At 39.7% G+C, this 23,933-nt stretch overlaps 1 protein-coding gene across 1 annotated transcript in view; it reads right to left on the reverse strand.

The window, feature by feature from the left end:
• atosa (atos homolog A) overlaps positions 1 to 23,933 on the reverse strand; it is a 73,254-nt gene that overhangs the window by 20,089 nt on the left and 29,232 nt on the right. Inside the window, exon 2 of the mRNA XM_061964457.2 lies at positions 1,340 to 1,524. Within this exon, the coding sequence (XP_061820441.2) occupies positions 1,340 to 1,524 (185 nt within the window). The remainder of the gene's footprint in view (positions 1 to 1,339; positions 1,525 to 23,933) is intronic.

Here is a 23,933-nt window from a genome sequence, read left to right on the forward strand (position 1 = left end):
ATTTATAAATTCCTAGTTTGTGAACCCGTTCTCAAACAATGGCAATAAAAACTAAAAAAACTATTCTGGTGCTTTTAGAACTGACAGCAGCATTTGACACTGTTGCCCACAATATCTCGTCTTGAATCCTGAATCAGTGTCTTAAAGGCACTGTCCTAAAGTGGTTCCAGGCTTATCTGACAGACAGGTCTTTTACTGTAAACCTTGGACATTTTTCCTCTAAAAAGGTCATTTTTACTTGTGGGGTGCCTCAAGGATAAATTTTGGGCCCAGTTTTATTCTCCCTTTACATGTTGTCATTGGGATACATTTTTAAGAAACAGAAAATCCCCTTTCATTTTTTTGCAGATGATGTCCAGATCCATTTACCTCATAATTCCAAAACGGAGTTGTTGTTGTTGTCTCTTTGTCTTATCCCCTCTTACCCCCGCAATTTCCCCCTATGTCTTCCTTTTTTTTCTCTTTCTATCCCGTTTTGCTCCGGTCCAGCTGCGCCAAATAATACTATAAATCCATTTAATAAAGTCAAATACAAGAGAAGTATCCCACACTTTTCTTTTGTAAAGTAAATTTGTACAGCAAATATGGGCATCTACATCAACAATATGATTTGCCTGAGTAGCTGGACAGGACAAAAAAATTAAAAAATTAAAAAGTAATTCCAAAACCGGGGACCTTCTGCTAATATATTAACTCAGGAGTTTTTTTTTTTAACTGAACTTGGTTAAATAGCCCAAATTATGAAAAAAAAAGAGGACCTAAAAGGGAAACTTGAGGAACACTATTAGTATAACTAAATACATTGAACAAATGACGACTGACTGTATCTGAAGTAAACCAGCTACAGACAACAGCAACACCTTACTTACATAAATCAGATCATGAAAACAAATTGTAATTGCCAAAAAAGAGGACTTAAAGGAGTGCCCTGGGGAACACCTCGGTTATGTAAATTACAGGTTTGGACCCCAGTGTTTAATGTTTGCTAGCAAGGGTAACATTTCAATGCAAATATCTGCTAATGTGTTTACAATGGTCCAGGTTCCTCTGTACAACAGGAGCCCTCTAGTGTTTTTAGGAATTTGCTGCAAAAATGTTTCAATTTAACCATGGCCACATTGTAACAAAAACAAACCATACATTGCTTAGGTCCTAAGCAATTTATGTTTATTTTGCTACAAATTACTACAATAGCTTTTGAAAATGAGTTACAATCAAGTTGGGACCTCAAACATGTATAAATATTTGTTTGACCAGTCGACTGATCAACATTTTTATTACTGACTAGTCCACAATTAAAATAATCATTAGTTGCAGCCTTAGTCTGCACTTGTCTTACCTGGGGCACTTTATCGCTGCATTCATGCTTGTGAAGAGGTGGCATGGCCAACTGGGCTGGTGGACAATGCAGCCCCTCGGTCCTGCCCTTCACTGAATATTCTGGCGTCCGTCCCTCTGTGATGAGCAGAGTTAGGAACACCAGGAACTCTTCCGCGTCATACTCGAAAAACTCCTCTGTGGCGTCTAGAAAACACAAAGTAAGAGCATTTATAAGCATTAGAAATCCCCTATTAAGCAAAAATTTACTTATTAATGATGTCGTACAGTAATATGTGTCCCTACGGTCTGTTTACGACCACTAAATTTGAGAGAATCTTTCCGCTTCACTTGTTTGCTCCACTTCTGAGAGATGAGGTGCTCAAAACGATCGTTTTTCAAGTTCTGGGTTCCGAAACTCCCCCGTTACCATGGACATGATACTGCCTTTGAACCGCCCCCAACAGCATAAGCCCACGCCATGTTTACGCCCACCACTTCAAGGAAGAACCCTTTGTAAGGTTGGGGACAGGTGTGGACAAACACAGCTCATTAGCATTAAACAGTCCTCCAGGATTCACAGCCTTTTTTTGATTGTTGCCGCCTAAAATGCATCATTTTGCAACATAAGTTGCGATGTTTCATAGCTTATTTTTTCCATTATCTTTGCATAAGCTTGTGATTTATGACTTTGTAATCAGTGTTTTTGATAACCCTTACCAAAAAAAGCAAATCATTTCAACAAATCTATCAAAATATGCTTTCTTTGCATCATAAATCAAACATTTTTGAACATTAACAGCAATTTATCATTAGTCCCCCTAGGATATCCCAAGCCTTTTGATAGATACCTGGGTAAGTTCTTCCCCAGAAATACAATTTGTAAGTGTTTTTTGCTATAAAATTGCAGGACAAAGTGAAATTTGGAAAAATTGTTAGGAATTTTCCTCCAGCAATTTTTATATTATAATTATGAAGAAAAAGTAATTAATGAAAAAATATAGAGACAAATACTGGGAAAAGCATTTTACTAACCCAGCACACAAAAATGTGCAAGTGAGGGTTTATTCAGCCACAACTAAGTACACGTGTATTACTGAAAGGAAAATACTAAAAACAATATCTCAGCATACACATAAGAAAAACAAAATATTCACAATTAAAAATAATTTATGTTGAAAACAAGTCAACAATACAAATAGTCTTAAAATACATCATTAAAGGAAATTAAATTTTGTGTACCAGGTGTATATTGACTACTCTAAAGTATATCCAAACTACATTTCTAGTATTCCACATACTTTAGAAAAACAGTTGAAGTGTGGACTCACTTTTGTGAGATACTGTATAATATAATTGTGGTGAAGAAGGAGCTGAGCCGGAAGGCAAAGCTCTCGATTTACCGGTCGATCTACGTTCCCATCCTCACCTATGGTCATGAGCTTTGGGTCATGACCGAAAGGACAAGATCACGGGTACAAGTGGCCGAAATGAGTTTCCTCCGCCGAGTGGCGGGGCTCTCCCTTAGAGATAGGGTGAGAAGCTCTGTCATTCGGGGGGAGCTCAAAGTAAAGCCGCTGCTCCTCCACATCGAGAGGAGCCAGATGAGGTGGTTCGGGCATCTGGTCAGGATGCCACCCGAACGCCTCCCTAGGAAGGTGTTTCGGGCACGTCCGACCGGTAGGAGGCCACGGGGAAGACCCAGGACACGCTGGGAAGACTATCTCTCCCGGCTGGCCTGGGAACGCCTCGGGATCCCCCGGGGGGAGCTGGACGAAGTGGCTGGGGAGAGGGAAGTCTGGGTTTCCCTGCTTAAGCTGCTGCCCCCGCGACCCGACCTCGGATAAGCGGAAGAAGATGGATGGATGGATGGATGTATAATATATTCTTCATTCATGAAGTGTAAATTTAGGCTTACTGTATTTACTACATATCTTAACTAATAGTGTGCTCCATCTGCTGGCATGTTTACACACATGCGTTCAAAGTTTGTAAAACAAACTATCAACCAAAAACACGTCTGTCTTGTATTTTCTTCTGAGTATAGAACAATCATTACAGACATGAAGAGATGTGTACAAGTGAATAGGTTTGTTGCTCACAGCAATGTGTTTGTATACGTTTATATTGGGGTATGTTGTTTCTTTATGGGAAAATACGTTAATCTCTCTCATTTTCATGTTAACATTTAAGTTAGCAAGCTTGTGCCAGTTGGTCTGTGAGTTTATCAAAGTGCAGAAAGACTTCAATGTCTCATTTTCATGTTAGCATTCTGGAGTTAATCAAAGTACAGTTATAAATCTCGTTTTTGTGATAATTCTCATTTAAATCCATAATTCTAACCGTCTGGAGTTTTACCGCAATTATCATTAATTCTGTTTATTGTTACATTCCTAATGACCAGTATTAAATTAGTGAATTAATGAATCTCTGTTAGTGTAAACAAGGAAGTGAAGATGTGATTATGGTTAAACAGTTACATTGTGTTTGAGTGCTGCTGAGACAAATTTGTTTGGTGAAAATGTCGGCGATTGGCCAAAATGTGTGGGGATTGGAAAATTTGTCCAGATTGGTTAAATTAGCATGAATTGGCGTAATCGTGGCATTGCGACATCATGGAGAGATTGATTAAAGCTAGAGACACACAAAATAAGAGGTTTTATGTGCACTCTTAAACAGTCCAAATTCCATCATCAAGACTAGATTTAGGCCATCACACTTTCCAATACACTATTGTGGGACCCCTGAGACATTAAAAATGTTGAAAAACCTGTTCGCGGGCGGCGGGCCGATTGTTTGACATCCCTGGTCGAGAAGAAGTGTTTTTAAGATCCTACATTCACTGATTAGGTGATAAAAGTTCAAGCCTGGGTAGAGGTTTGTTCTCTCTGTGTGCTCTGTTGGTTAAGCTTTAAAAGGGCTAGTTCTTTAAGGGTGTGTGACAACTTTTCCAGTTTGGTTGCTTCAGTAGGAATACATTTACCTTCCATGTTAACTCAGTGCAGTGGCAGGGGTCACCGTCTGCTCTCTCCAACACATGCAGGCACAACCACAAAGTAGGCATATATAAAGGCTGTACCGAGGTGGATCTGCCCGTATTGTGGAATAAGTACAGATAAAGATCCAAGACAATGACTGTTATTTGAACATTAACAATGGTGAACTTATTGGACAACTGTACGTCATTACCAGGCCTAAAAAAATAGTGTTTATGTAGGAGATCTAGGGCTGCCAATTATGGCCAAAGTATTAATTAAGATTATTGTTATCAATATTGAAATAATCATTACTGATTGTTAGGTAAAGCAGTGTTGGGGTGTGAACGTAATACCATCATGTCATTTGTAATGTCTACTAAATAGACTATAGATAAACGTTATCCATATATTTATAGACAAATATTAGTTTTTTTTATTCTTTAATAACATCAACTTGTCAGCTGTTTGTCATTACATGATGCCTTTATCTCTATTATGACATTTTGACAGAGTTTTTTTTTTAAAGTGATGTACATTCATATGAAGATGTAGATGCTGTATCGGGACAGATCCATTAAGAGTTTGAGCAGAAATATGTCATCTAGGAATTAACTATACACAATAAAACATTAACAAAATGATGTGTCACATGAATGATTTTTAAAGTAACACCTTAGTGACATGAAAAAAACAAAATATATGTAAAAAAAAAAACCCATCTTGGGTTTATTTTTTGATATCAAAATAAAACATGAAACAGTTTGGCTAATGAAGATGAAGTCCAATAAACAAGTTTTGTTCTTCTCCAACGCCTCCCTAGTGTTTCAGTACAACAGTTTGGCCAACAAAAAAAACCCCGGAGTGATCCCTTTCACATCGAATGCACAATCTCCAAAGCCTGCGTTCAATTCGATGAGATGACAAAACATTTTAGCCAGTATTGATGTTATTTGAACACTGATACAGTTTTCAGTTAAATAAAGGACAAGTGAACATCCCAGTAATCAAAGTAATTGATTGATTGATTGATTGATTGAAACTTTTATTAGTAGATTGCACAGTTCAGTACATAGTCCGTACAATTGACCACTAAATGGTAACACCCGAATAAGTTTTTCAACTTCTTTAAGTCGGGGTCCACATAATCAATTCATGTTAAAGACTTTATAAACAAGTTGTGACAACGTTCACGACACATCGCCTACTGCAAAACATCAAATAGTTTTCTCTTTTGCTGTCTACTTTTAGTCTGGGGACAATTGTCTCCAATATTGTCCACACCTGTCTCCATCTTAAACACAGCAGTGCGCTCTTAAACGCACAGCGGGAAGCGAGGGAAAATTACGTTAAACCAAGCGCTTCGCTCCGTTTACTCCGAGGGGAAATTTTCGAAGCAAAGTCGATGTCGTTGGTCCGCCATGATTATCCAGCCAAACACCGCTAGTGCGCATGCGCCTGACTTCCTCTTGCCGAAAATGCATTAATAAATGACGGTTTTTCATTAATAAAAAAATTAAACGGTATTACTAACTATTGAAATTTACCATTATACCGTTTACTGTTACATCCCTCGTCCATTAACAAGTAAAAAGGTCAAGGACGGTCACGGCATGTTCTTGCCGCAAATGTTGGTCAATTTTTTGGGCACTACGGCGAAAGACGAGGGCAGTCGTGGCACTTGCCGTGGTTGCCGCGGTACAATTCGAGACCTGCATTACTATAAATAACTTTTTAGCACTATCCCTAACCACACCAGCATGAATCAGATAAGTCATTTTAGGAAGGTTGGTGAGCTCATCTGTGATTCTGCGCTGGCAGTGGAGGTTTGCTAACAAGCGGCATGCTCTCAGAAAGGTACCCTACAAATCCGTGTATAATGCAGATGAGATAGGCTCCAGCACCCCCCGCGACCTCGAAAAAGAGATAAGCGGCAGAAAATGGATGGTTGGATTTGTTCATTCATTTTTCAAAATAAAACCAAAACTATAAAAAAATAACTAACTTATTTAATATTTATTTTCACACCCAAAATGAAAAATGGATAAACTGTTTCTCCAATTTACAATTTTGTGCACAATTGGAAAATGGATAAAAACGGATAGCAAACAATCTGCCAATTGTTGATTTCTGATTTGACGCAAGCCATGTGACCCGGAAGTAAAAATGAAGTGACATAATACAAATAGCGCCAAAATAATCAGGAAACAAAGGCTCAATCTGTGTCGAAAAATATACTGTCCTCAAACCAAGTCATAATTAAAAGGTGGAAAAAACAAGAACGAAATGGCTGAACTGGACGAATCAGTGTAGTATTCATTCCTTTAGCGCAGAGATCGCCTCTGTAGAGTCCAACATCATAGAAAACAAATGTATTTTGTGAAGCGATCCGGTGCTTAGTGACAGAGGCAGCATCTGCATTTTGAATGAGTGTTCCATCTGTTCCATTTATGCGCATGTGAATGCAGCACTGTCTATTCATTGCAGCTGATCAATTTGCTATACAAGCTGTGGCGACTTTGCATAAAAAGAGGCTAACGACCAGCTTCCAGAACCCCCATCCCCTTCCACCCTTGTTACATTATGGGCAGCAGGACCAGACATACTTAAACATTCTGGCTTCTGCTGCTTTAATTGAAAGAAGAGCACTCAGAAAAGTGCAGACCTCTGCCAAGGATTCTACATTTGTCACTTGCCAAAACTATGCTGACACCTGATGACATTTTTTGACAGAAAAATAAGTGTCTGAACAATTCAAAACCCAATCAAAGACACAAATTGGCTCAGAACTTGATCCAACCTTGTTGAACCCTGCGCATACACATTTCCTATTAATGACTAGGACAACATCTCACAATCATTTCCTACATCACAAATAATCCTTATTTGTTTTCAAACATCATTCATTATGATGGCATGGCTTTCACTCTGAGTCTATCGCAAATATGATTCAATCCATGGCCTATTCTGTAGTTTTCTGTTCACTCTATACCTATTTTGCCTATAATATTGCTTAAAGGGGAACGACACTTTTTCTGGAATTGTGCCCATCAATCACAATCCCTATGTAAGACAATAATGTATGTTTTCCATTTCTATATGCATTCTATTTCATAAAATACGGCAAGTACAACGTGGCCAGCAATGCAGCTATTGGGAGTACTCTATAGCGGCCATAAAGCCCTCTAAAAACATTCAAAAACTGCCAACAATACTCCATTTTAATGTCGTGAACTGAATATTAACCAAGTTATTAGTGGTATTATAAGCGCTAATGCAGAGGAACTACTTTTAGCGGCGCCGTGGACAGACAGGTAACTCGCTTATGCAGCTATTGACATACTCAGCCGGTGAGCTGCTAAAAGTTAATTCTATATTGTAAATAATGCCTCTCACTTGTATAGCAGAAGGTTGTGGGCAGAAACTGAGAAGTTGGTCAACTTTAACATTGAACTTCGACACGGAGATGGCGAGATAGACAAGAAAATACGTTTTTTTCATTTTTGCATGAGGATTATGATTAATTCTCTAGCTAAACAGGAAGATGTGAACATCCCATCAGAGCAGACATTTTTTAAGTGATTGTTTTATTTTGTTCGTAGTTCGTATTTCTTGTTTAGCACTTAGCAAAAGTACTATGTGCTGGACCTGCTTATCACTCAGCTTCTTAAACTTTTAGCTCATCCTCCATACCAGTGTTTTTCAACACACTAGTGTGCCGTGAAATACAGTCTAGTGTGCCGTGGGAGATTATCTAATTTCACCTATTTGGGTTAAACATTTTTTTTGCAAACCAGTAATTATAGTCTGCAAATGATGTGTTGTTGTTGTTGAGTGTCTGTGCTGTCTAGAGCTCGGCAGAGTAACCGTGTAATACTCTTCCATATCAGTAGGTGGCAGCAGATAGCTAATTGCTTTGTAGATGTTGGAAACAGCGGGAGGCAGCGTGGAGGTAAAAAGGTGTCTAATACTTAAACCGAAAATAAACAAAATGTGAGTGCCCCTAAGAAAAGGCAGTGAAACTTAGGGAAGGCTATGCAGAACGAAACTGGCTACAAAGTAAACAAAAACAGAATGCTGGACGACAGCAAAGACTTACTGTGGAGCAAAGACGGCGTCCACAAAGTACATCCGAACATGACGTGACAATCAACAATGTCCACACAAAGGAGGATAAAAACAACTGAAATAGTCTTGATTGCTAAAACAAAGTAGATGCGAGAAATATTGCTCATAGGAAGACATGAAACTGCTACAGGAAAATACCAAAAGAGAAAAAGGCCACCAAAATAGGAGCGCAAGACAAGAACTAAAACACTACACACAGGAAAACACGCAAAAACTCCAAATAAGTCAGGGGGTGATGTGACAGGTGGTGACAGTACACCTACTTTGAGACAAGAGCTATAGTGATGGTTGGTTATGGTTTAAAGTCCATCCATCCATTTTCTACTGCTTGTCCCTTTCGGGGTCGCTGGAGCCTATCTCAGCTGCATTCGGGCGGTATGGTTTAAAGTCGTATACAACAATTGCGACAACGACTTTTTACTGTCAACTGAGTTTCGTTTTTGAATGATTTCTGCTGGTGGTGTGCCTCCGCATTTTTTCAATGCAAAAAATGTGCCTTGGCTCAAAAAATGTTGAAAAACACTGCTCCATACATTCAGGCTCAAAAATATATGGTTCTGGATCATCATGTGTCCCGAAGTAGTCGTTGTTTCTCATGGGAGTCTGCCATGATTAGTAGTACTTGTTGTTGTTATTGTTGTTGAAATAAATAAATGTGCCGCCATATGCTTTAAATGATCAAAATACGTTAACATTAAATTACTATGAATGTGCTTGTTACTACATTACATATATACTCACAACATGTATACAAACGTTGGACATTTTTGGATGTTTTTAGAGCGCTTCAGGCAGAAATCGAGCGACTCCCATTACCTCCGTTGTTAGCTGACTTTTGTATGTATATTCTCGTCTAACATAATGATTGTGTAAATGATAGGCAAAATTCCAAAAAAGTGCTGTTGCGCTCCTAAAAAAATATTGTAAATATTGTTGTTCATACATGGGGCGTAATGTACCGGTGCTACTGTTGTCTTGCTGTGTTGTGTTTTTGTGACTGTAACATGGCTGAAGAGCACATATAGTCCTATAGTTTATTTAAATCTGGACCTTACCTTTTTGGGAATAGCACAAGTTGACTTTAATCCAATTAAAAGACATCCAGGCTGCCATACTAAACGGTAAACAGCCATAAAAGCCCATTTGACAAATATAATATAAACAAAATGGGCAAAAAGGAGGTGTTTTTTTTCTCTACGCAATCATCCAGAGTACACTCCACCACATTAGTCTGGCTAGAACCATGGAGTCTCTCACAGCTGGCGTCAAAAACACTATGTGCTAAGTGTCTAGTGCAATCCGCCAGCCAGTCAAAAACACACACACACATTCCTGCAGGGGAACCCCTCCTCCATGCTACTGCTGCTGCACGTGGAGAGCGATGCAGTTCAACACAAAACAAGAAGGGTTGGGTGTGTGTGTGGGGGGGGGATTGGGTTCTGTTCACCAGCTGTAGGCTGAATACACAGGCTGAATGAGGTGGATCGTGTAGATTGTTTTCCAAAAGCTTCAACAACCGCACGATAATGAAATAATAAATAAAGCAAGCTGCGGTAATGTATGACAAAGGTGAAAGCTGAAGGTGACAGTCGTTCACCTCCTCCATGTTTATGTGCAGGCTGCACAAGTGCAAGCAGGGGGCGGTTACTCTCTAACCACTTGGCTCTGCACTTGGGAGATTTGGGCTAAAGGTGATGCTCTGTGAAGGAGGTGAGAAACGTAGATGGATGACGATGGGGCTGGAAGTCATCAATGATGAAGACAGAAAGGGGAAACAACCGCTACATAACCAGCGCCTAAAGTCCAAATCACCCAAATGCATAGGCGTGGGTCTGTGTCAGATTGCGGTTTTCTAAGAGGGAGAATTCTTAGAGCATGCACACATTAACACCCTGAAGGCGTGCATGTGTAAGAAAAAAAAACATGAATACTAAAAAAAACACAGGCACAGTGACACACAACCAACCCATCCTACATACCCTTTGAAAACAGACACACACACATGTGCAATGGTGGACAAAAGGGCTAGTGATGGAGGGTTTGGATTGAGGCCTCATGCTTGAATAGGGTATTCCTATGAAGCACACACACGCACACACACACACACACACACACACACACACACACACACACACACACACACACACACACACACACACACACACACACACACACACACACACACACACACACACACACACACACACACACACACACACACAAAGACGCAAAGCTTAAATGGATGCTGGCAGGGAGGTGATCGGGATGCACGACAAGACAAAGAGACACTGGCGGGAAAGCTAAAGGTAGAAAAAAATAAAGAGAGCAAGATCTTTTAGTTACCTGTAGCATATTTAGTAAACTGGTAGATATCATTAGAGCTAGACAAAAACAAATGGTCGAGACATGCTCAAATATTCAGAAATATTTGTTTTTTTAATCTCATGGTTGGCTATACAACTGATGTGATTACAGACATTGTTACCAATCATTAGGCCTTATGTGAAGGGTAAGGGTCAATGTTCAGTGCTGCCTTTTCCTGAAAGCTTTTGACTCTCTGGCCTATGACTAAAACCTTACTGGCTGGCACATTATTGGTCTCCTGTAATGTGTAACCTACCTCCAAAACAGGGACTTTGGAAGTGCTTAAAATTATATTTTTTTCTATGTGAACAATAAGGTGATTACTCAATGTTACAGGTATTAACTTACGGATGGGCGAAAAAAGCCTAAAATATATATCACAATATATATTGCAGCCTCCTGCGATAACAATATATACCAACATGATGGGCTCCAGCACCCCCCACGACCCCGTAAGGGACAAGCGGTAGAGAATGGATGGATGGATGCATATAATATTATGGAAATGGTAGTAATACAGTAGTAGAAGCATTTCAAAACGGTTATGTAATTAGGCTGCTGACATATGCGGGAACATATAACAATTTCCGGTTGTATTAATTTCTCAAAACTAATAATAAACTACTTGCTAATTTACTGTTAATATCTGGTTACTTTCTGTTGAAACATGGTTCTCTCTACATTTCTATTAAAATGTAATATGTATTTATTCTTCTGATGTCTGGACACTTACTTCATTAGCTTGGTATCATCTGACCAGTATTGGTCATACCACTGCTGATACTGATCTTAAAATTTTCAAGATTATTGAATGATTACATTTTTGATCACAATTATAATCAAAAACACAAGATGACAGTGCAACAACATTAATACATATTAAAATTGTTAGAATTAAGCCTTTGGTTTCTGCTCTTAATTATGCTCTTAAAGCCCTCCTGTGTCCAGAGACTCATCTCCTGAGTTTGAAAACAATGACAAGATATTTTTTAATGTTAAAAAATATCCATCGAAATACTGTAGTATCGACCGGATACTATACTTGGCATCGTTACTATTGATATTCGTATCATTCCGCCCACCTTTGTTTACATTCAAGAGCTCTCTCTTGCGGTTAGCATATCAACCTACGGTGTTTAGTGTAGCATGTTTAGCCATACCTCGTCCTTTTAGGGATGATACTTGTAAGAAACAGTTTATTTGCCACCTTAGAGGTGAGGATTGCTGATTTAGAAGTAGCTTTGCACTGTAAAGGGACGTTAACTGCTAGCAAGAGTACTGCATTGCTTTGAAGACACGGTCATTCGCTGGGGAATGGTTGGGCACCTCACGATTCGATTACGATTCAGGAGCTACAATTCGATTAAAAAACTATTATTGACGAATCTTTAATTAATGCACATTGATGCAGTTTTACATTACTTTTCGTTTCACTAAATAAGCCTTTATTACTTGAAACTTTTAAAAACAGTGCATTTGTAATAAACAGTTAATTCCAATCACATTAATTAAAATAATGGAAATATGTGCAAACCTGGAACATAAGTGCCCTATAATAAAGGAGCTGGTCGCATCATTCGGGAGAGGTGGCTTGCTGCAGTCAGCCAAATTGTATAACTGTCTGCGTTACTTTATTTACAATAAATCCATCGATTATCGATGTTTAATAATCAATTTTATAATCGTCCAAGTCGGAATTGCGATGCATCTAAAAAAAATTATTCCCCCCACCTCTACTAGTCACTGTCAAATTAGCAAGTATGTGGCATCCACATACATTACCACATTATAACAATAGTATAAAAAGCTCCATTGTCGAACTAATTTAGATTATTTATATCGTATATATTTCGCACATCTACTAGCACTATTTACAGTAGATGGCAATTAGTAACCCAAAAAAGCTGTCAAACACAACTTGTATCAGGCATTATACTGTCAGGTAAAGTTCAGTATGCTATCTGCCATTCGTTGACTCGTTGACAGACTGCAGCATTGTTTATTTTCAGTTGGACTTTACGTTAGTTCTTAACATTGTCTGTCATCCTTCAGAAACCAGGAAGTGATCTGCTTTTTTACAAGTATATAAAAAAAACAGTACAGTATTACTCTCCTTTAGGAGTACCAGCCACAACGATATGATATAGTATCTAAAGTCATGTTTGACGTCGAGCAGTACGGTTGGGCTGTTTGTTATGTGTTTTTCTTTGTCAACCTTCTAAAGGGACCCAAAATATTCCACTACAACTTTTCCCCTCACTTTCTTTGGGGTAAAGGTTGTAGTACGACGCTTGTGTAGTGAGGCATTAATAGATGCACTGCTGTTTACTAGCATTTTTTGGGGAATGCACGGGTGACAAAAAGCTGGACCTATGTATCTGTTGTATGTATTTTTCAAGATCTCTGTGGGAAAGTGGCTAATGTAGGCTAATGTAGCTATGACAACATGCTTGATCAGGGTTTATTGTTCCAAAGGGTACCATGGCGAGCTTAACTGAACTGTTAGGTGGAAATAAGCAGCTTGTTTGATGCACTTTGCACTATTACGTAGGCACAAAGCAACACTTCATCCCTTTCTCTTCCCCACATGCCCGTGACCTCTCTTGTGTTTGTTTGCACGAGGAAAATGTGAATTACGTAACAGGTCAGATTTAGATTAGGATTTCTTATCATCAGGAGGCTACAAGCGCCTGCCATCATGTTGGAGTACCGCCCATAAATGGGCTCCTTTGGCCAGGACATGCTAGCACACCAAACATGCACCTCTCATTCATCTCTATGTCTCTGGCCCAGGAGCAGATCAGCGCTCAGTTATGTTGGATGGAAAATGTCCTCCAGGACAGCAGCAAGGGGTTAGCTTTGGTAGCTAACACACCATTTAGAGCAAACACGGTTGCAGCACTGCAGGACAATGTATCATCATTGTTGGCAAATATGTCGCTCATTTCCTTGGCCATCATTAGAGTAATGGTGCTTGGATGTGTTTTGAGAGACTCCTCACTCGTGTGGAAAAAAAACAGGCAAATAATCAAATTTCAATGATTTGAACACAGCAGTGTTTCTATTTTAACAAAGGCAGATGGGACGATAGAAAACACACATGCAAACACGCACACTTTCATATAAACTAGCCCCTTAATCCATGCAGGATGGACACACAAGCTAGATCGGCCATGTTTACCATAGCAAAAGCTGCACATTAACACACTCACAGCTAATTTGAATACTGGTAGAAAAAAACATTTGAAAAAAAAAAACACTCCCATTGTTATTCTGTATGGCGTTGAGCACTCCATTTGTATACGAGCACGAATCATTCAAATGCAACTGAGAGCAGCAGCTTGAGTCTTGCCAGCAGTTTGCAAAGACACACACGATCAAAGTCAAAAGCACTGACAAGCTTAACTGCGCCACATCTGCTCCAACGCTTATCAAAGGGCTAGGTGCTGTATATGGACAGTAGTGATAATAACATGCAGCCTGGGACAAAAACAAGCACACATCTAGGGATGATGTTTGATAAGAAATGATCGAGTTCGAGCCCATTATCGAATCCTCTTATTGAACAGATTCCTTATCGATTCTCTTATCGAATCCAGATAGGTTGTTGTATATGGGGAAAAAAACACAATATTTGGTTTAACAAAAGCTCACTTTTATTTTATAATTAAAAAAAAATAAAAAATAAATAAATAAATATTGACTGTTACCCCCCTAAAAAAATATATATACATATATATTGACTGTTGTTACCCAAAGTATATTAAGTGGGATTTTTCAGAAAAACAAATATATACAGTAACACAAAAACAACCTGTCTCTGTGATCACTATAGGTGTATAAATAATAATATAGTGTTAAATAAAATCAGTCCGTTGGGCACAAAACTGAAAATAATCCAAAAAGTGCAATTCTGCTGCTATTGGAACATACTAACTACACACACTATGACACTAAGAACACCACAGTCATCAATCAACAATTCTTCCCCCCTCACATGAGAGCGAAGCCTGGCAATAATTGCATATTGCCTGTTTTGCCCTCACTATACGTGTTGAGGTTATACAGCTTGGCAGACAGCTAACAAACAATCCAAAACAGATTAATCCATTTAGGCTCTTTATTGTTGTTGATCTTGCTTGTCTTTTCCTATCTTTACTTTTGTCTTGCACTGGACTATTTTTTTTAAAAACTGAAATACACACATTGTCAAATGTATAAGCTATGTGATTCAATTAACATACTGAAATGTAATACACAATATGTAAATATTAGCTTCACACAAATATACAGTACTATCATCAAACAAATACTTCTGAGTGTTGAAACTATTTCGATGGTGGAAATACACGACTGGCAGCCATTTTAAGTCCTCAAAACATCCATCGAAACAGTGCACAAAAATCGTTTTTCAATAAACATATTAGTATCAAACTTAACCACTTTCCACCTTAATATTGACTTACATAAACAAGTTAAACAGTTTACTTACAGACTCATATTTTCCAAGGCTTGTAAGAGCTAACACAACTTGTCTACTTCTCAATTGTCTCTCCAACCCGGAAGTGCCCAAACTAATGACGCGTAGTATTTTCATATCGCCACAAGGTGGCAGTAAGAGTCTACAATCAAATGGGCATAACATTGCAGTCCCACAGGGCATTTCCTGTAAGTGGGAAGGGATTCGTTCCCAGGGATTTGAATAAAGAACCAACTCTTTTTCTTTACTATAGTGGCCTTGATAACGGGAACCGGTTCTCAAAAAGGGATTCGAGTCCATGGAATCGGTTCTTTTCTTATCGAACAACCGGGAGAACCGATTTCGAACATCATCCCTACACACATCAGAAAGAAATTAAGAATAAAAGGTCTGAGCAATGCTAGCAGAGAAATAGACGAGTATTTTTTTTCCATATATATATATATATATATATATATATATATATATGGAAAAAAATACTCGTATATATATATATATATATATATATATATATATATATATATATATATATATATATATATCTATCCCAAAGCAATCTATATGCCCTATTAAAAACAAGAATTAATCACTGTCTGCAACAAAACATATTTGAGGGCTGTCGAGTTGATGTCAAATCAACAGGTGGTACCATACGTCCTTAAGGCAGTTTCAGATCATCAGAATGTAAAAGAGGCTTAACAACAGCAATAGCAAATTGATGAAAACCTGTTTATTTGCATGTCAAGATCAGTCTGAGCTTAAAAGTGTTGCATGTGTAAAGGAAATGCAAAAGCAGGAATGCAAATCAGTACTGTGCTAAATGGGAACAGTGACAGTCAATAAGACAATCCATTTTGCATTGCAAGGATGATTGATTGCCTATAAGTAGCTCTTCATCAGGACATTGCATGTAGGGCTGGGCCGATAAAACGATATCAATATATAGACATCTAATCCACATCAATAAAAAAATGTGTTTTGGTCTGAAGAAACCAGAAAGAATGAAGCATGGTCGGCTGCATGAACAAAGGCACTAGTGGTCTTGTAACCTAGCAGAACACGAAGTAATCGGTGAGCAATGGGAGGGACATGCTAAAGAGCCAATCGTGTAACAGTACCAACTATCAACTTTGGTTGCGCCATCTTGCTGTCTCGTTTTTGATTCTCTGCATGGAGTGAGAAAAGAGTAAAAATAGGTGCTGCAGAGATCAAACAAATTGTGGATAAAACAGGAAAAGTTACATCGACAGTATGGCACTTTATTAGATTTTTTAAAACGGACCGTAGCCCATCGCCGCGTTCATCTTTTCTTTTCAACCCTTGTCCTTTTCCTATTCGGATGTACAGAACTATAATGCAGGACTGTATAAATAAAATACATAACAAAATATAACAAATGTGCTACTTTAAAATTATAATTTGGTCCTATACTATTTAAATAATAATTACTGCGTAACATAAATTAATCTCCAAATTTAAATAAGAGTAATATACCAAATTAAAAGTTACACAGACCATTTAACTTCCTGGCAGTAAACCTGGGGAATGGGGAACACGTCACAAATGGGGCAAATTCCAAACGGCTCGTTTAAAGTATGAAGGCAAGATTGTTGGATAAATATCTCTGCCATGCCTCCATGGTTTGATTTCAAATTTTCAGGACTTATGCAGACCCCAAATACACAAAAAACATACCAATAGGTAAGAAAAGTAGGTTTGCATAATAGGTCCCCTTTAAGGCAGTGAAATCACTTACCAAATTGATTCCTGCATGGCAGCAATAACAATAGCCCATTATGCTGACTGGTTATCTTGTAATGTTCAAATAAGATCACAAAATCAACTATGATGTAAAAAATGCTCACGTTTGACAAAATGCTTATTGTGGCTATACTTTTGACTCGTCTCCGTGTGATGCAGTCAAGTTATACACCCCTGAAAACCACAACCACATACATATTGTTAAAAACAATACCTCTGTGAGAGCGTGAACCAAAAACTGCCAGTTTCCATAAACAAATATGCTGCAATGCATTCTAACGTTGACAACATGCTCATATTTCTTCAGGTGTGACAATACAGCTTTAGCGTCTAATGTTGTTTCAATTATGTTGCCTGCAGGACATTCTGTCCCCCACTTTCCAAAGTTTGCCTTTGACTTGGAAACATGCAAAGTTTGCATATTACAAGTCTTGGGTCGAATGAACTTTGGAAGTCTCTGCAGGAACATTATCATTTGATATTAATTATTTGGAATTACAATGTGATAAAAAAGACTTCACATGCTTTTATAACTGGGTCACATTGAATTCTGTCTGCAGAACAAATATTACATTGTCATTTTTTGCAGAAAGAAGCAAGATGTATTTTAATATATATTAGCTATGGCGCCTCAAAAAGCAGACACTGTTAGGAAATACAATTATCAGAGCTGCCCTGTGGCAAAGTATGTTTTCCCCTTTCACATCACAGAAGAAAAGTACACTTGCCAAGGAAGAAAATGTGTAGCACAGGCAAGCTTAACGGATGACAGAGAGCAGTCATCAGTGGGCACAAGAGTTATTAACCAGAAGGGAAAATGGCCATGTTACCAAGGCAACGGGAACAATGTGTTAAACATTCCCATCACGGGGATTGAAGAACCTGAATTGGAATGAGCAGCATATTGATAATGTTTAATGACAACCAAGGTGTGTGTTGTGCTTCGACAAAGGACTATGTAATGGCAACATATTCTTAACTTGTTCGATACATTTTGTGTTTAGTATCTTCTCCCTCCGTGTGGTTTGACTGCAGAAAACGCACGCCCTGCTAACCTTACACTAGACATCAGCGGTATGCTCACCTTTCCTGTTTGTATCTGCCTTGTGCCAAAGCAATTACAAGACTGGAAGTAGCAATGGGCTCTGGAAAGAAATTGGCATTCCCCCAAAACAGTCATTTTGTAACTGAAGGCCTTTTTTTCCACAAAAGGTTCAGGAACTTTAAGTTCCTGGAACTACAGGTTCCTGAAGACCCATAGTTTGTATTTCCACCTCATTTCACAGTTCAGGGTAGTTTATACAAACCAGGCTGATGACATATTGATGAGTGGTGGTATATTTTTACATTGATAACATGTAAATAAACAGACACATAGTCATATTTATTTTTCTTAAGTATAAGTAAATACAATACAAAGCAATAAGATAAAAAAGCATATAATTAAAAAACAAAGTGTACCAAATTGTACATAAAAAGTCAGGTTTGTCCATACTCAGTGTCCAACAGTCAGAAAGTCATACTCTCAGTAAACAAACTCATGAGTTGAGGCAAGTCCTTATAGTCCATTACAGTGTAAATAACAAAGTATGTCGATAATAAATGTCAGTGTTTATCTCACGGCGACAACACAAACATCAGATTTAGCGTCAGCTTGTTGGAATTACTGTAGCATTCAGTTCACTCTGGTTGAGGCTAATAACTACACAAATGGCATGTCACTGACTACTTTTACAGCATGTAACAAAGTAAATAATGACTATTTGATGTGATTTACCTTCGTTCTTCTTGTTTACTTACTACCTCCTTTATTTGATATACATACATCCCCAAACAACAAAATCTCAGGGTCCCGGAGAGCAGCTTGCGTCATCGCTTCAAAGTCCAGCTAAATAAATATAATGATAAATGGGTTATACTTGTATAGCGCTTTTCTACCTTCAAGGTACTCAAAGCGCTTTGACAGTATTACCACATTCACCCATTCACACACACATTCACACACTGATGGCGGGAGCTGCCATGCAAGGCGCTAACCAGCAGCCATCAGGAGCAAGGGGTGAAGTGTCTTGCCCAAGGACACAACGGACGTGACTAGGATGGTAGAAGGTGGGGATTGAACCCCAGTAACCAGCAACACTCCGATTGCTGGCACAGCCACTCTACCAACTTCGCCACGCAAATACTTTACATTCTTCTGTAAATACGTTTACAACAGTCTGTTCCATCCACGTCTCGTAGCTTTGCATACCGAAATTAATTATGTAAAAATCAATAACCTGCAAAGTAGTTTCAACAGTACGGCTGAGTAAAAACACTGCAAGATAGTACGCCAGGCCCGATATTCGATAAGTCGATTAACCGAACGATAAATGAAGATGGAGTCGGTATATTATCCAGCGTCGACGATAAGCACCATATGCATGCGTAGTTATGGGTTACAAAGGCAGTCGTTCTTTCGCATAAGTTTCAGCAGCCATGGGCATTTGTACTACATGCACATAAACGGCATAATGATAACGACTCCCTACGGGTTAGTATTACCATATTAAATTAAAATTAAATTAAAATGATCGAAAAACGTGATTGATAACTGCACTTTGATAAACTTGTAGACCGACTAGCGTTAGCTTGCTAGCTAGCTTAAATGCTAACATGAGAACAAGCAACATTAACGTCTTTACCAATTAAGAAACGTCATACCGCAATCTAAACTTGTATAACACATTGCTGTCTAAAACAACTCAACAGCGACATAACTTATTTTATTGCTTTTGGTTGTAATTCTATTCAAGTGCAACATTTTTCTGACAAGAGTATATTTTATTTTTAGTAGATTTTATTAAAAATGGATACTTAAAAGTTTGCATTCCCATTACCATGTTAAAATTATGAGAAATACAAGTTTATTGCATTTGAAAGGGTATACTTGCAATATATTTTATTCTCATTACGTCAGTGGTTAATTGGGTCTCAAAATAATGTTGGCAATAATATCGTATATCAATAATAATTTGTAGGTCAATACATCATCCAGCAAAATTTGTTATCCGCCCAGGAGTACAAGAAAGTTTAACTAATCAGCGTTCTACAGCACACAGAGGCCCCACTAAAGTTCCTGTAAAGTCGAAAGTTCTTTTCGTTCTTCTTTCTCTCCTATCCACCTACTTTCGTTCTTCTTTCTCTCCTATCCATCTATCTTAATACTAATATAAACAAGAAATAAAAACAATTATGTTGTCTTGCACAGTCTAATGGTGGCTTAAATGTTGAATGCAAAGTTTTAGGAATGCCTCAAATGTGTTCAACCAATCAGCGTTCAATAGCACAGCCTGCCGCTCCGAGGTTCCTGCAGGAACTTTTCAAAGTACCACCTCACTACAGGAATTGAAATAGTTCCTCTGAAACTTTATCAACCTTGGTAGTTTTTGGTGGAAAGGCAGGAGGTATTTGATTTAAACAAGGGTGAATGGGAACGTTCCTGTAAAAGCTCCTGCGGTGGTAAACGGGCGTATTGTTAGCTTAAAAAATGACAAATGGTTGGTTTTGAGCAGTCTTTAAATAGGAACTGATTGTTGGTATGAGTAAATATTTCCAAAAAATGTAGGTGCCCCATTGTTTGCATAGCGGATAGAAAAAATACAACCACAAAAAAAAAGACTATCAGAATAAAATAAAAGGTTTTTTCATGGGCCAGCAAGAGCCCAGATCTAAATCTAATCAAAATTAGGTAGTTGACATTTGTGATGGCCTATATGGGTTGTCTTCAAAATGTTGTTGAAGACATGCTGGCTTGTATCATTCTCAGTTTCATCGTCATTAGACAAATGGTCTGTGACTAATAGTGTCTTTAATGTCTTTCAAATAGTTTTGTCTTTCAAATAATTTTGCTAAAATTTTACATACTGCATACATGCTTGTCAGTCCCCTAAAGATGTGCCACATTTTGTACTACACACTCAAAAGCAGAGATCTTTAACGGGTAGCTTGTGAGCTACAAGTAGTTCCCCACCTGATTTTGGAGTAGCTTAAAGGGTAGGATCAAACAATATTTACTTAAACTCTTAGTATGCGGCTACATAAGATAGCTCTTGGGACGTGGAACGTCACCTCGCTGGGGGGGAAGGAGCCTGAGCTAGTGCGTGAGGTGGAGAAGTTCCGGATCCTAGATATAGTCGGACTCACTTCGAGGCACACCAAGGGCTCTGGAACCAGTTCTCTTGAGAGGGGCTGGACTCTCTTCCACTCTGGCGTTGCCGGCAGTGAGGCGACGGGCTGGGGTGGCAATTCTTGTTGCCCCCGGCTCAAAGCCTGCACGTTGGAGTTCAACCCAGTGGCCGAGAGGGTAGCTTCCCTCCGCCTTCAGGTGGGGGGGCGGGTCCTGACTGTTGTTTGTGCTTACGCGCCAAACGGCAGCTCAGAGTACCCACCCTTTTTGGATTCACTCGAGGGAGTACTGGAGAGTGTTCCCCCGGGTGATTCCCTCGTTCTACTGGGGGACTTCAACACTCATGTTGGCAACGACAGTGAAACCTGGAGAGGTGTGATTGGGAAGAATGGCTGCCCGGATCTGAACCTGAGTGGTGTTTTGTTATTGGACTATTCAGGTGTACTGGAGAGGAGGCTACGCCGGATAGTCGAACCTCGGATTCAGGAGGAACAGTGTGGTTTTCGTCCCGGTCGTGGAATTGTGGACCAGCTCTATACTCTCAGCAGGGTCTTTGAGGGTGCATGGGAGTTTGCCCAGCCAGTCTACATGTGTTTTGTAGACTTGGAGAAGGCATTCAACCGTGTACCCCGGGAAGTCCTGTGTGGAGTGCTCAGAGAGTATGGGGTAACGGACTGTCTGATTGTGGCGGTCCGCTCCCTGTATGATCAGTGTCAGAGCTTGGTTTGCATTGCCGGCAGTAAGTCGGAAACGTTTCTAGTGAGGGCTGGACTCCGCCAAGGCTGCCCTTTGTCACCGATTCTGTTCATAACCTTTATGGACAGAATTTCTAGGCGCAATCAGGGCGTTGAGGGTATCTGGTTTGGTGGCTGCAGGATTAGGTCTCTGCTATTTGCAGATGATGTGGTCCTGATGGCTTCATCTGGCCAAGATCTTCAACTCTCACTGGATCGGTTCGCAGCCCAGTGTGAAGCGACTGGGATGGGAATCAGCACCTCCAAGTCAGAGTCCATGGTTCTCGCCCGGAAAAGGGTGGAGTGCCATCTCCGGGTTGGGGAGGAGATCTTTCCCCAAGTGGAGGAGTTCAAGACCTCAGAGTCTTGTTCACGAGTGAGGGAAGAGTGGATCGTGAGATCGACAGGCGGATCGGTGCAGCGTCTTCAGTAATGCGGACGTTGTATCGATCCATTGTGGTGAAGAAGGAACTGAGCCGGAAGGCAAAGCTCTCAATTTACCGGTCGATCTACGTTCCCATCCTCACCTATGGTCATGAGCTTTGGGTCATGACCGAAAGGAAAAGATCACGGGTACAAGCGGCCGAAATGAGTTTCCTCCGCCGGGTGGCGGGGCTCTCCCTTAGAGATAGGGTGAGAAGCTCTGTCATCCGGGAGGAGCTCAAAGTTAAGCTGCTGCTCCTCCACATCGAGAGCAGCCAGATGAGGTGGTTTGGGCATCTGGTTAGGATGCCACCCGAACGCCTCCCTAGGGAGGTGTTTCGGGCACGTCCGACCGGTAGGAGGCCACGGGGAAAACCCAGGACACGTTGGGAAGACTATCTCTCCCAGCTGGCCTGGGAACGCCTCGGGATTCCCTGGGAGGAGTTGGACAAAGTGGCTGGGGAGAGGGAAGTCTGGGCTTCCCTGCTTAGGCTGCTGCCCCCGCGACCCGACCTCGGATAAGCGGAAGAAGATGGATGGATGATGGATAGTATGTTTACCTTTGCCAGGAGGTTATGTATAAGTGGTGTTTGTCTCAGTTAGTTAAAGAAAATGTATGGGCAGATTTTGATGAAACTTTCAGTAAATGTCAGAAATATGAACAAATGATGTTCATATTTTATGTTACCTTACGTTTACGTTAAGGCTGATTTTCACTGTGCATATATGTTAGTGAGCGACCCCACCTCCCCGCACAGAGACAAAGAGAGTGGATGACATACAAAAGGGTTCACACCATTTATTTCATTCCGTTATAAAACTAGCACGCTCAGTGGCTGAGACTGATGCAAAGAGTGAACCCTCTTACAGCCTGTAATTTATCATTCGATAAATTACATCTGTCAGTAGGTTAGTATTTGCTGGGGTTTGTCTGACTGTGTCTGTTATTTTGTAACATAGCTCAAAAAGTTATGGGTGGATTTTGATTAAACTTTCAGGAAATGTAATTTTTTTAAAAAAGGAACAAATTATCCGATTTTGAGGGTGATCCAATTCACCGTATGCATTTAGGATAAATTTAAAGGATTCTTTACTATTTGGAGCTAAGGCCTTTTTAAGACAAATGAAAGACACAATAGCTCACCTCGCCTTTCATTTTGTCAAAGTAGCTCTGATATTGCTGAAAGTCAGAGATGACTGTTTGTGGGGGTTTTGATTGCATCGAGTAGTGTGATAACTTCCAAGTCAATCCAACTTATGGGATCAAACTCTGGGGTTTAATAACAGAGCCATCAGTCATTTGTCAGAAAAATAATAGCAGTGTTTCCCACATATTGAAAATATACCTGTAGCTTCCCTCCGCCTTCGGGTGGGGGGGATGGGTCCTGACTGTTGTTTGTGCTTACGCACCAAACAGCAGTTCAGAGTACCGGTACCCACCTTTTTTGGATGCACTCGAGGGAGTACTGGGAAATGCTCCCACGGGTGATTCCCTTGTCCTACTGGGGGACTTCAACGCTCATGTTGGCAACAACAGTGAAACCTGGAGAGGTGTGATTGGGAAGAATGGCCGCCCGGATCTG

This window comes from Nerophis lumbriciformis, linkage group LG06 (assembly GCF_033978685.3).
Source record: "Nerophis lumbriciformis linkage group LG06, RoL_Nlum_v2.1, whole genome shotgun sequence".
Classification (NCBI taxonomy): domain Eukaryota; kingdom Metazoa; phylum Chordata; class Actinopteri; order Syngnathiformes; family Syngnathidae; genus Nerophis; species Nerophis lumbriciformis.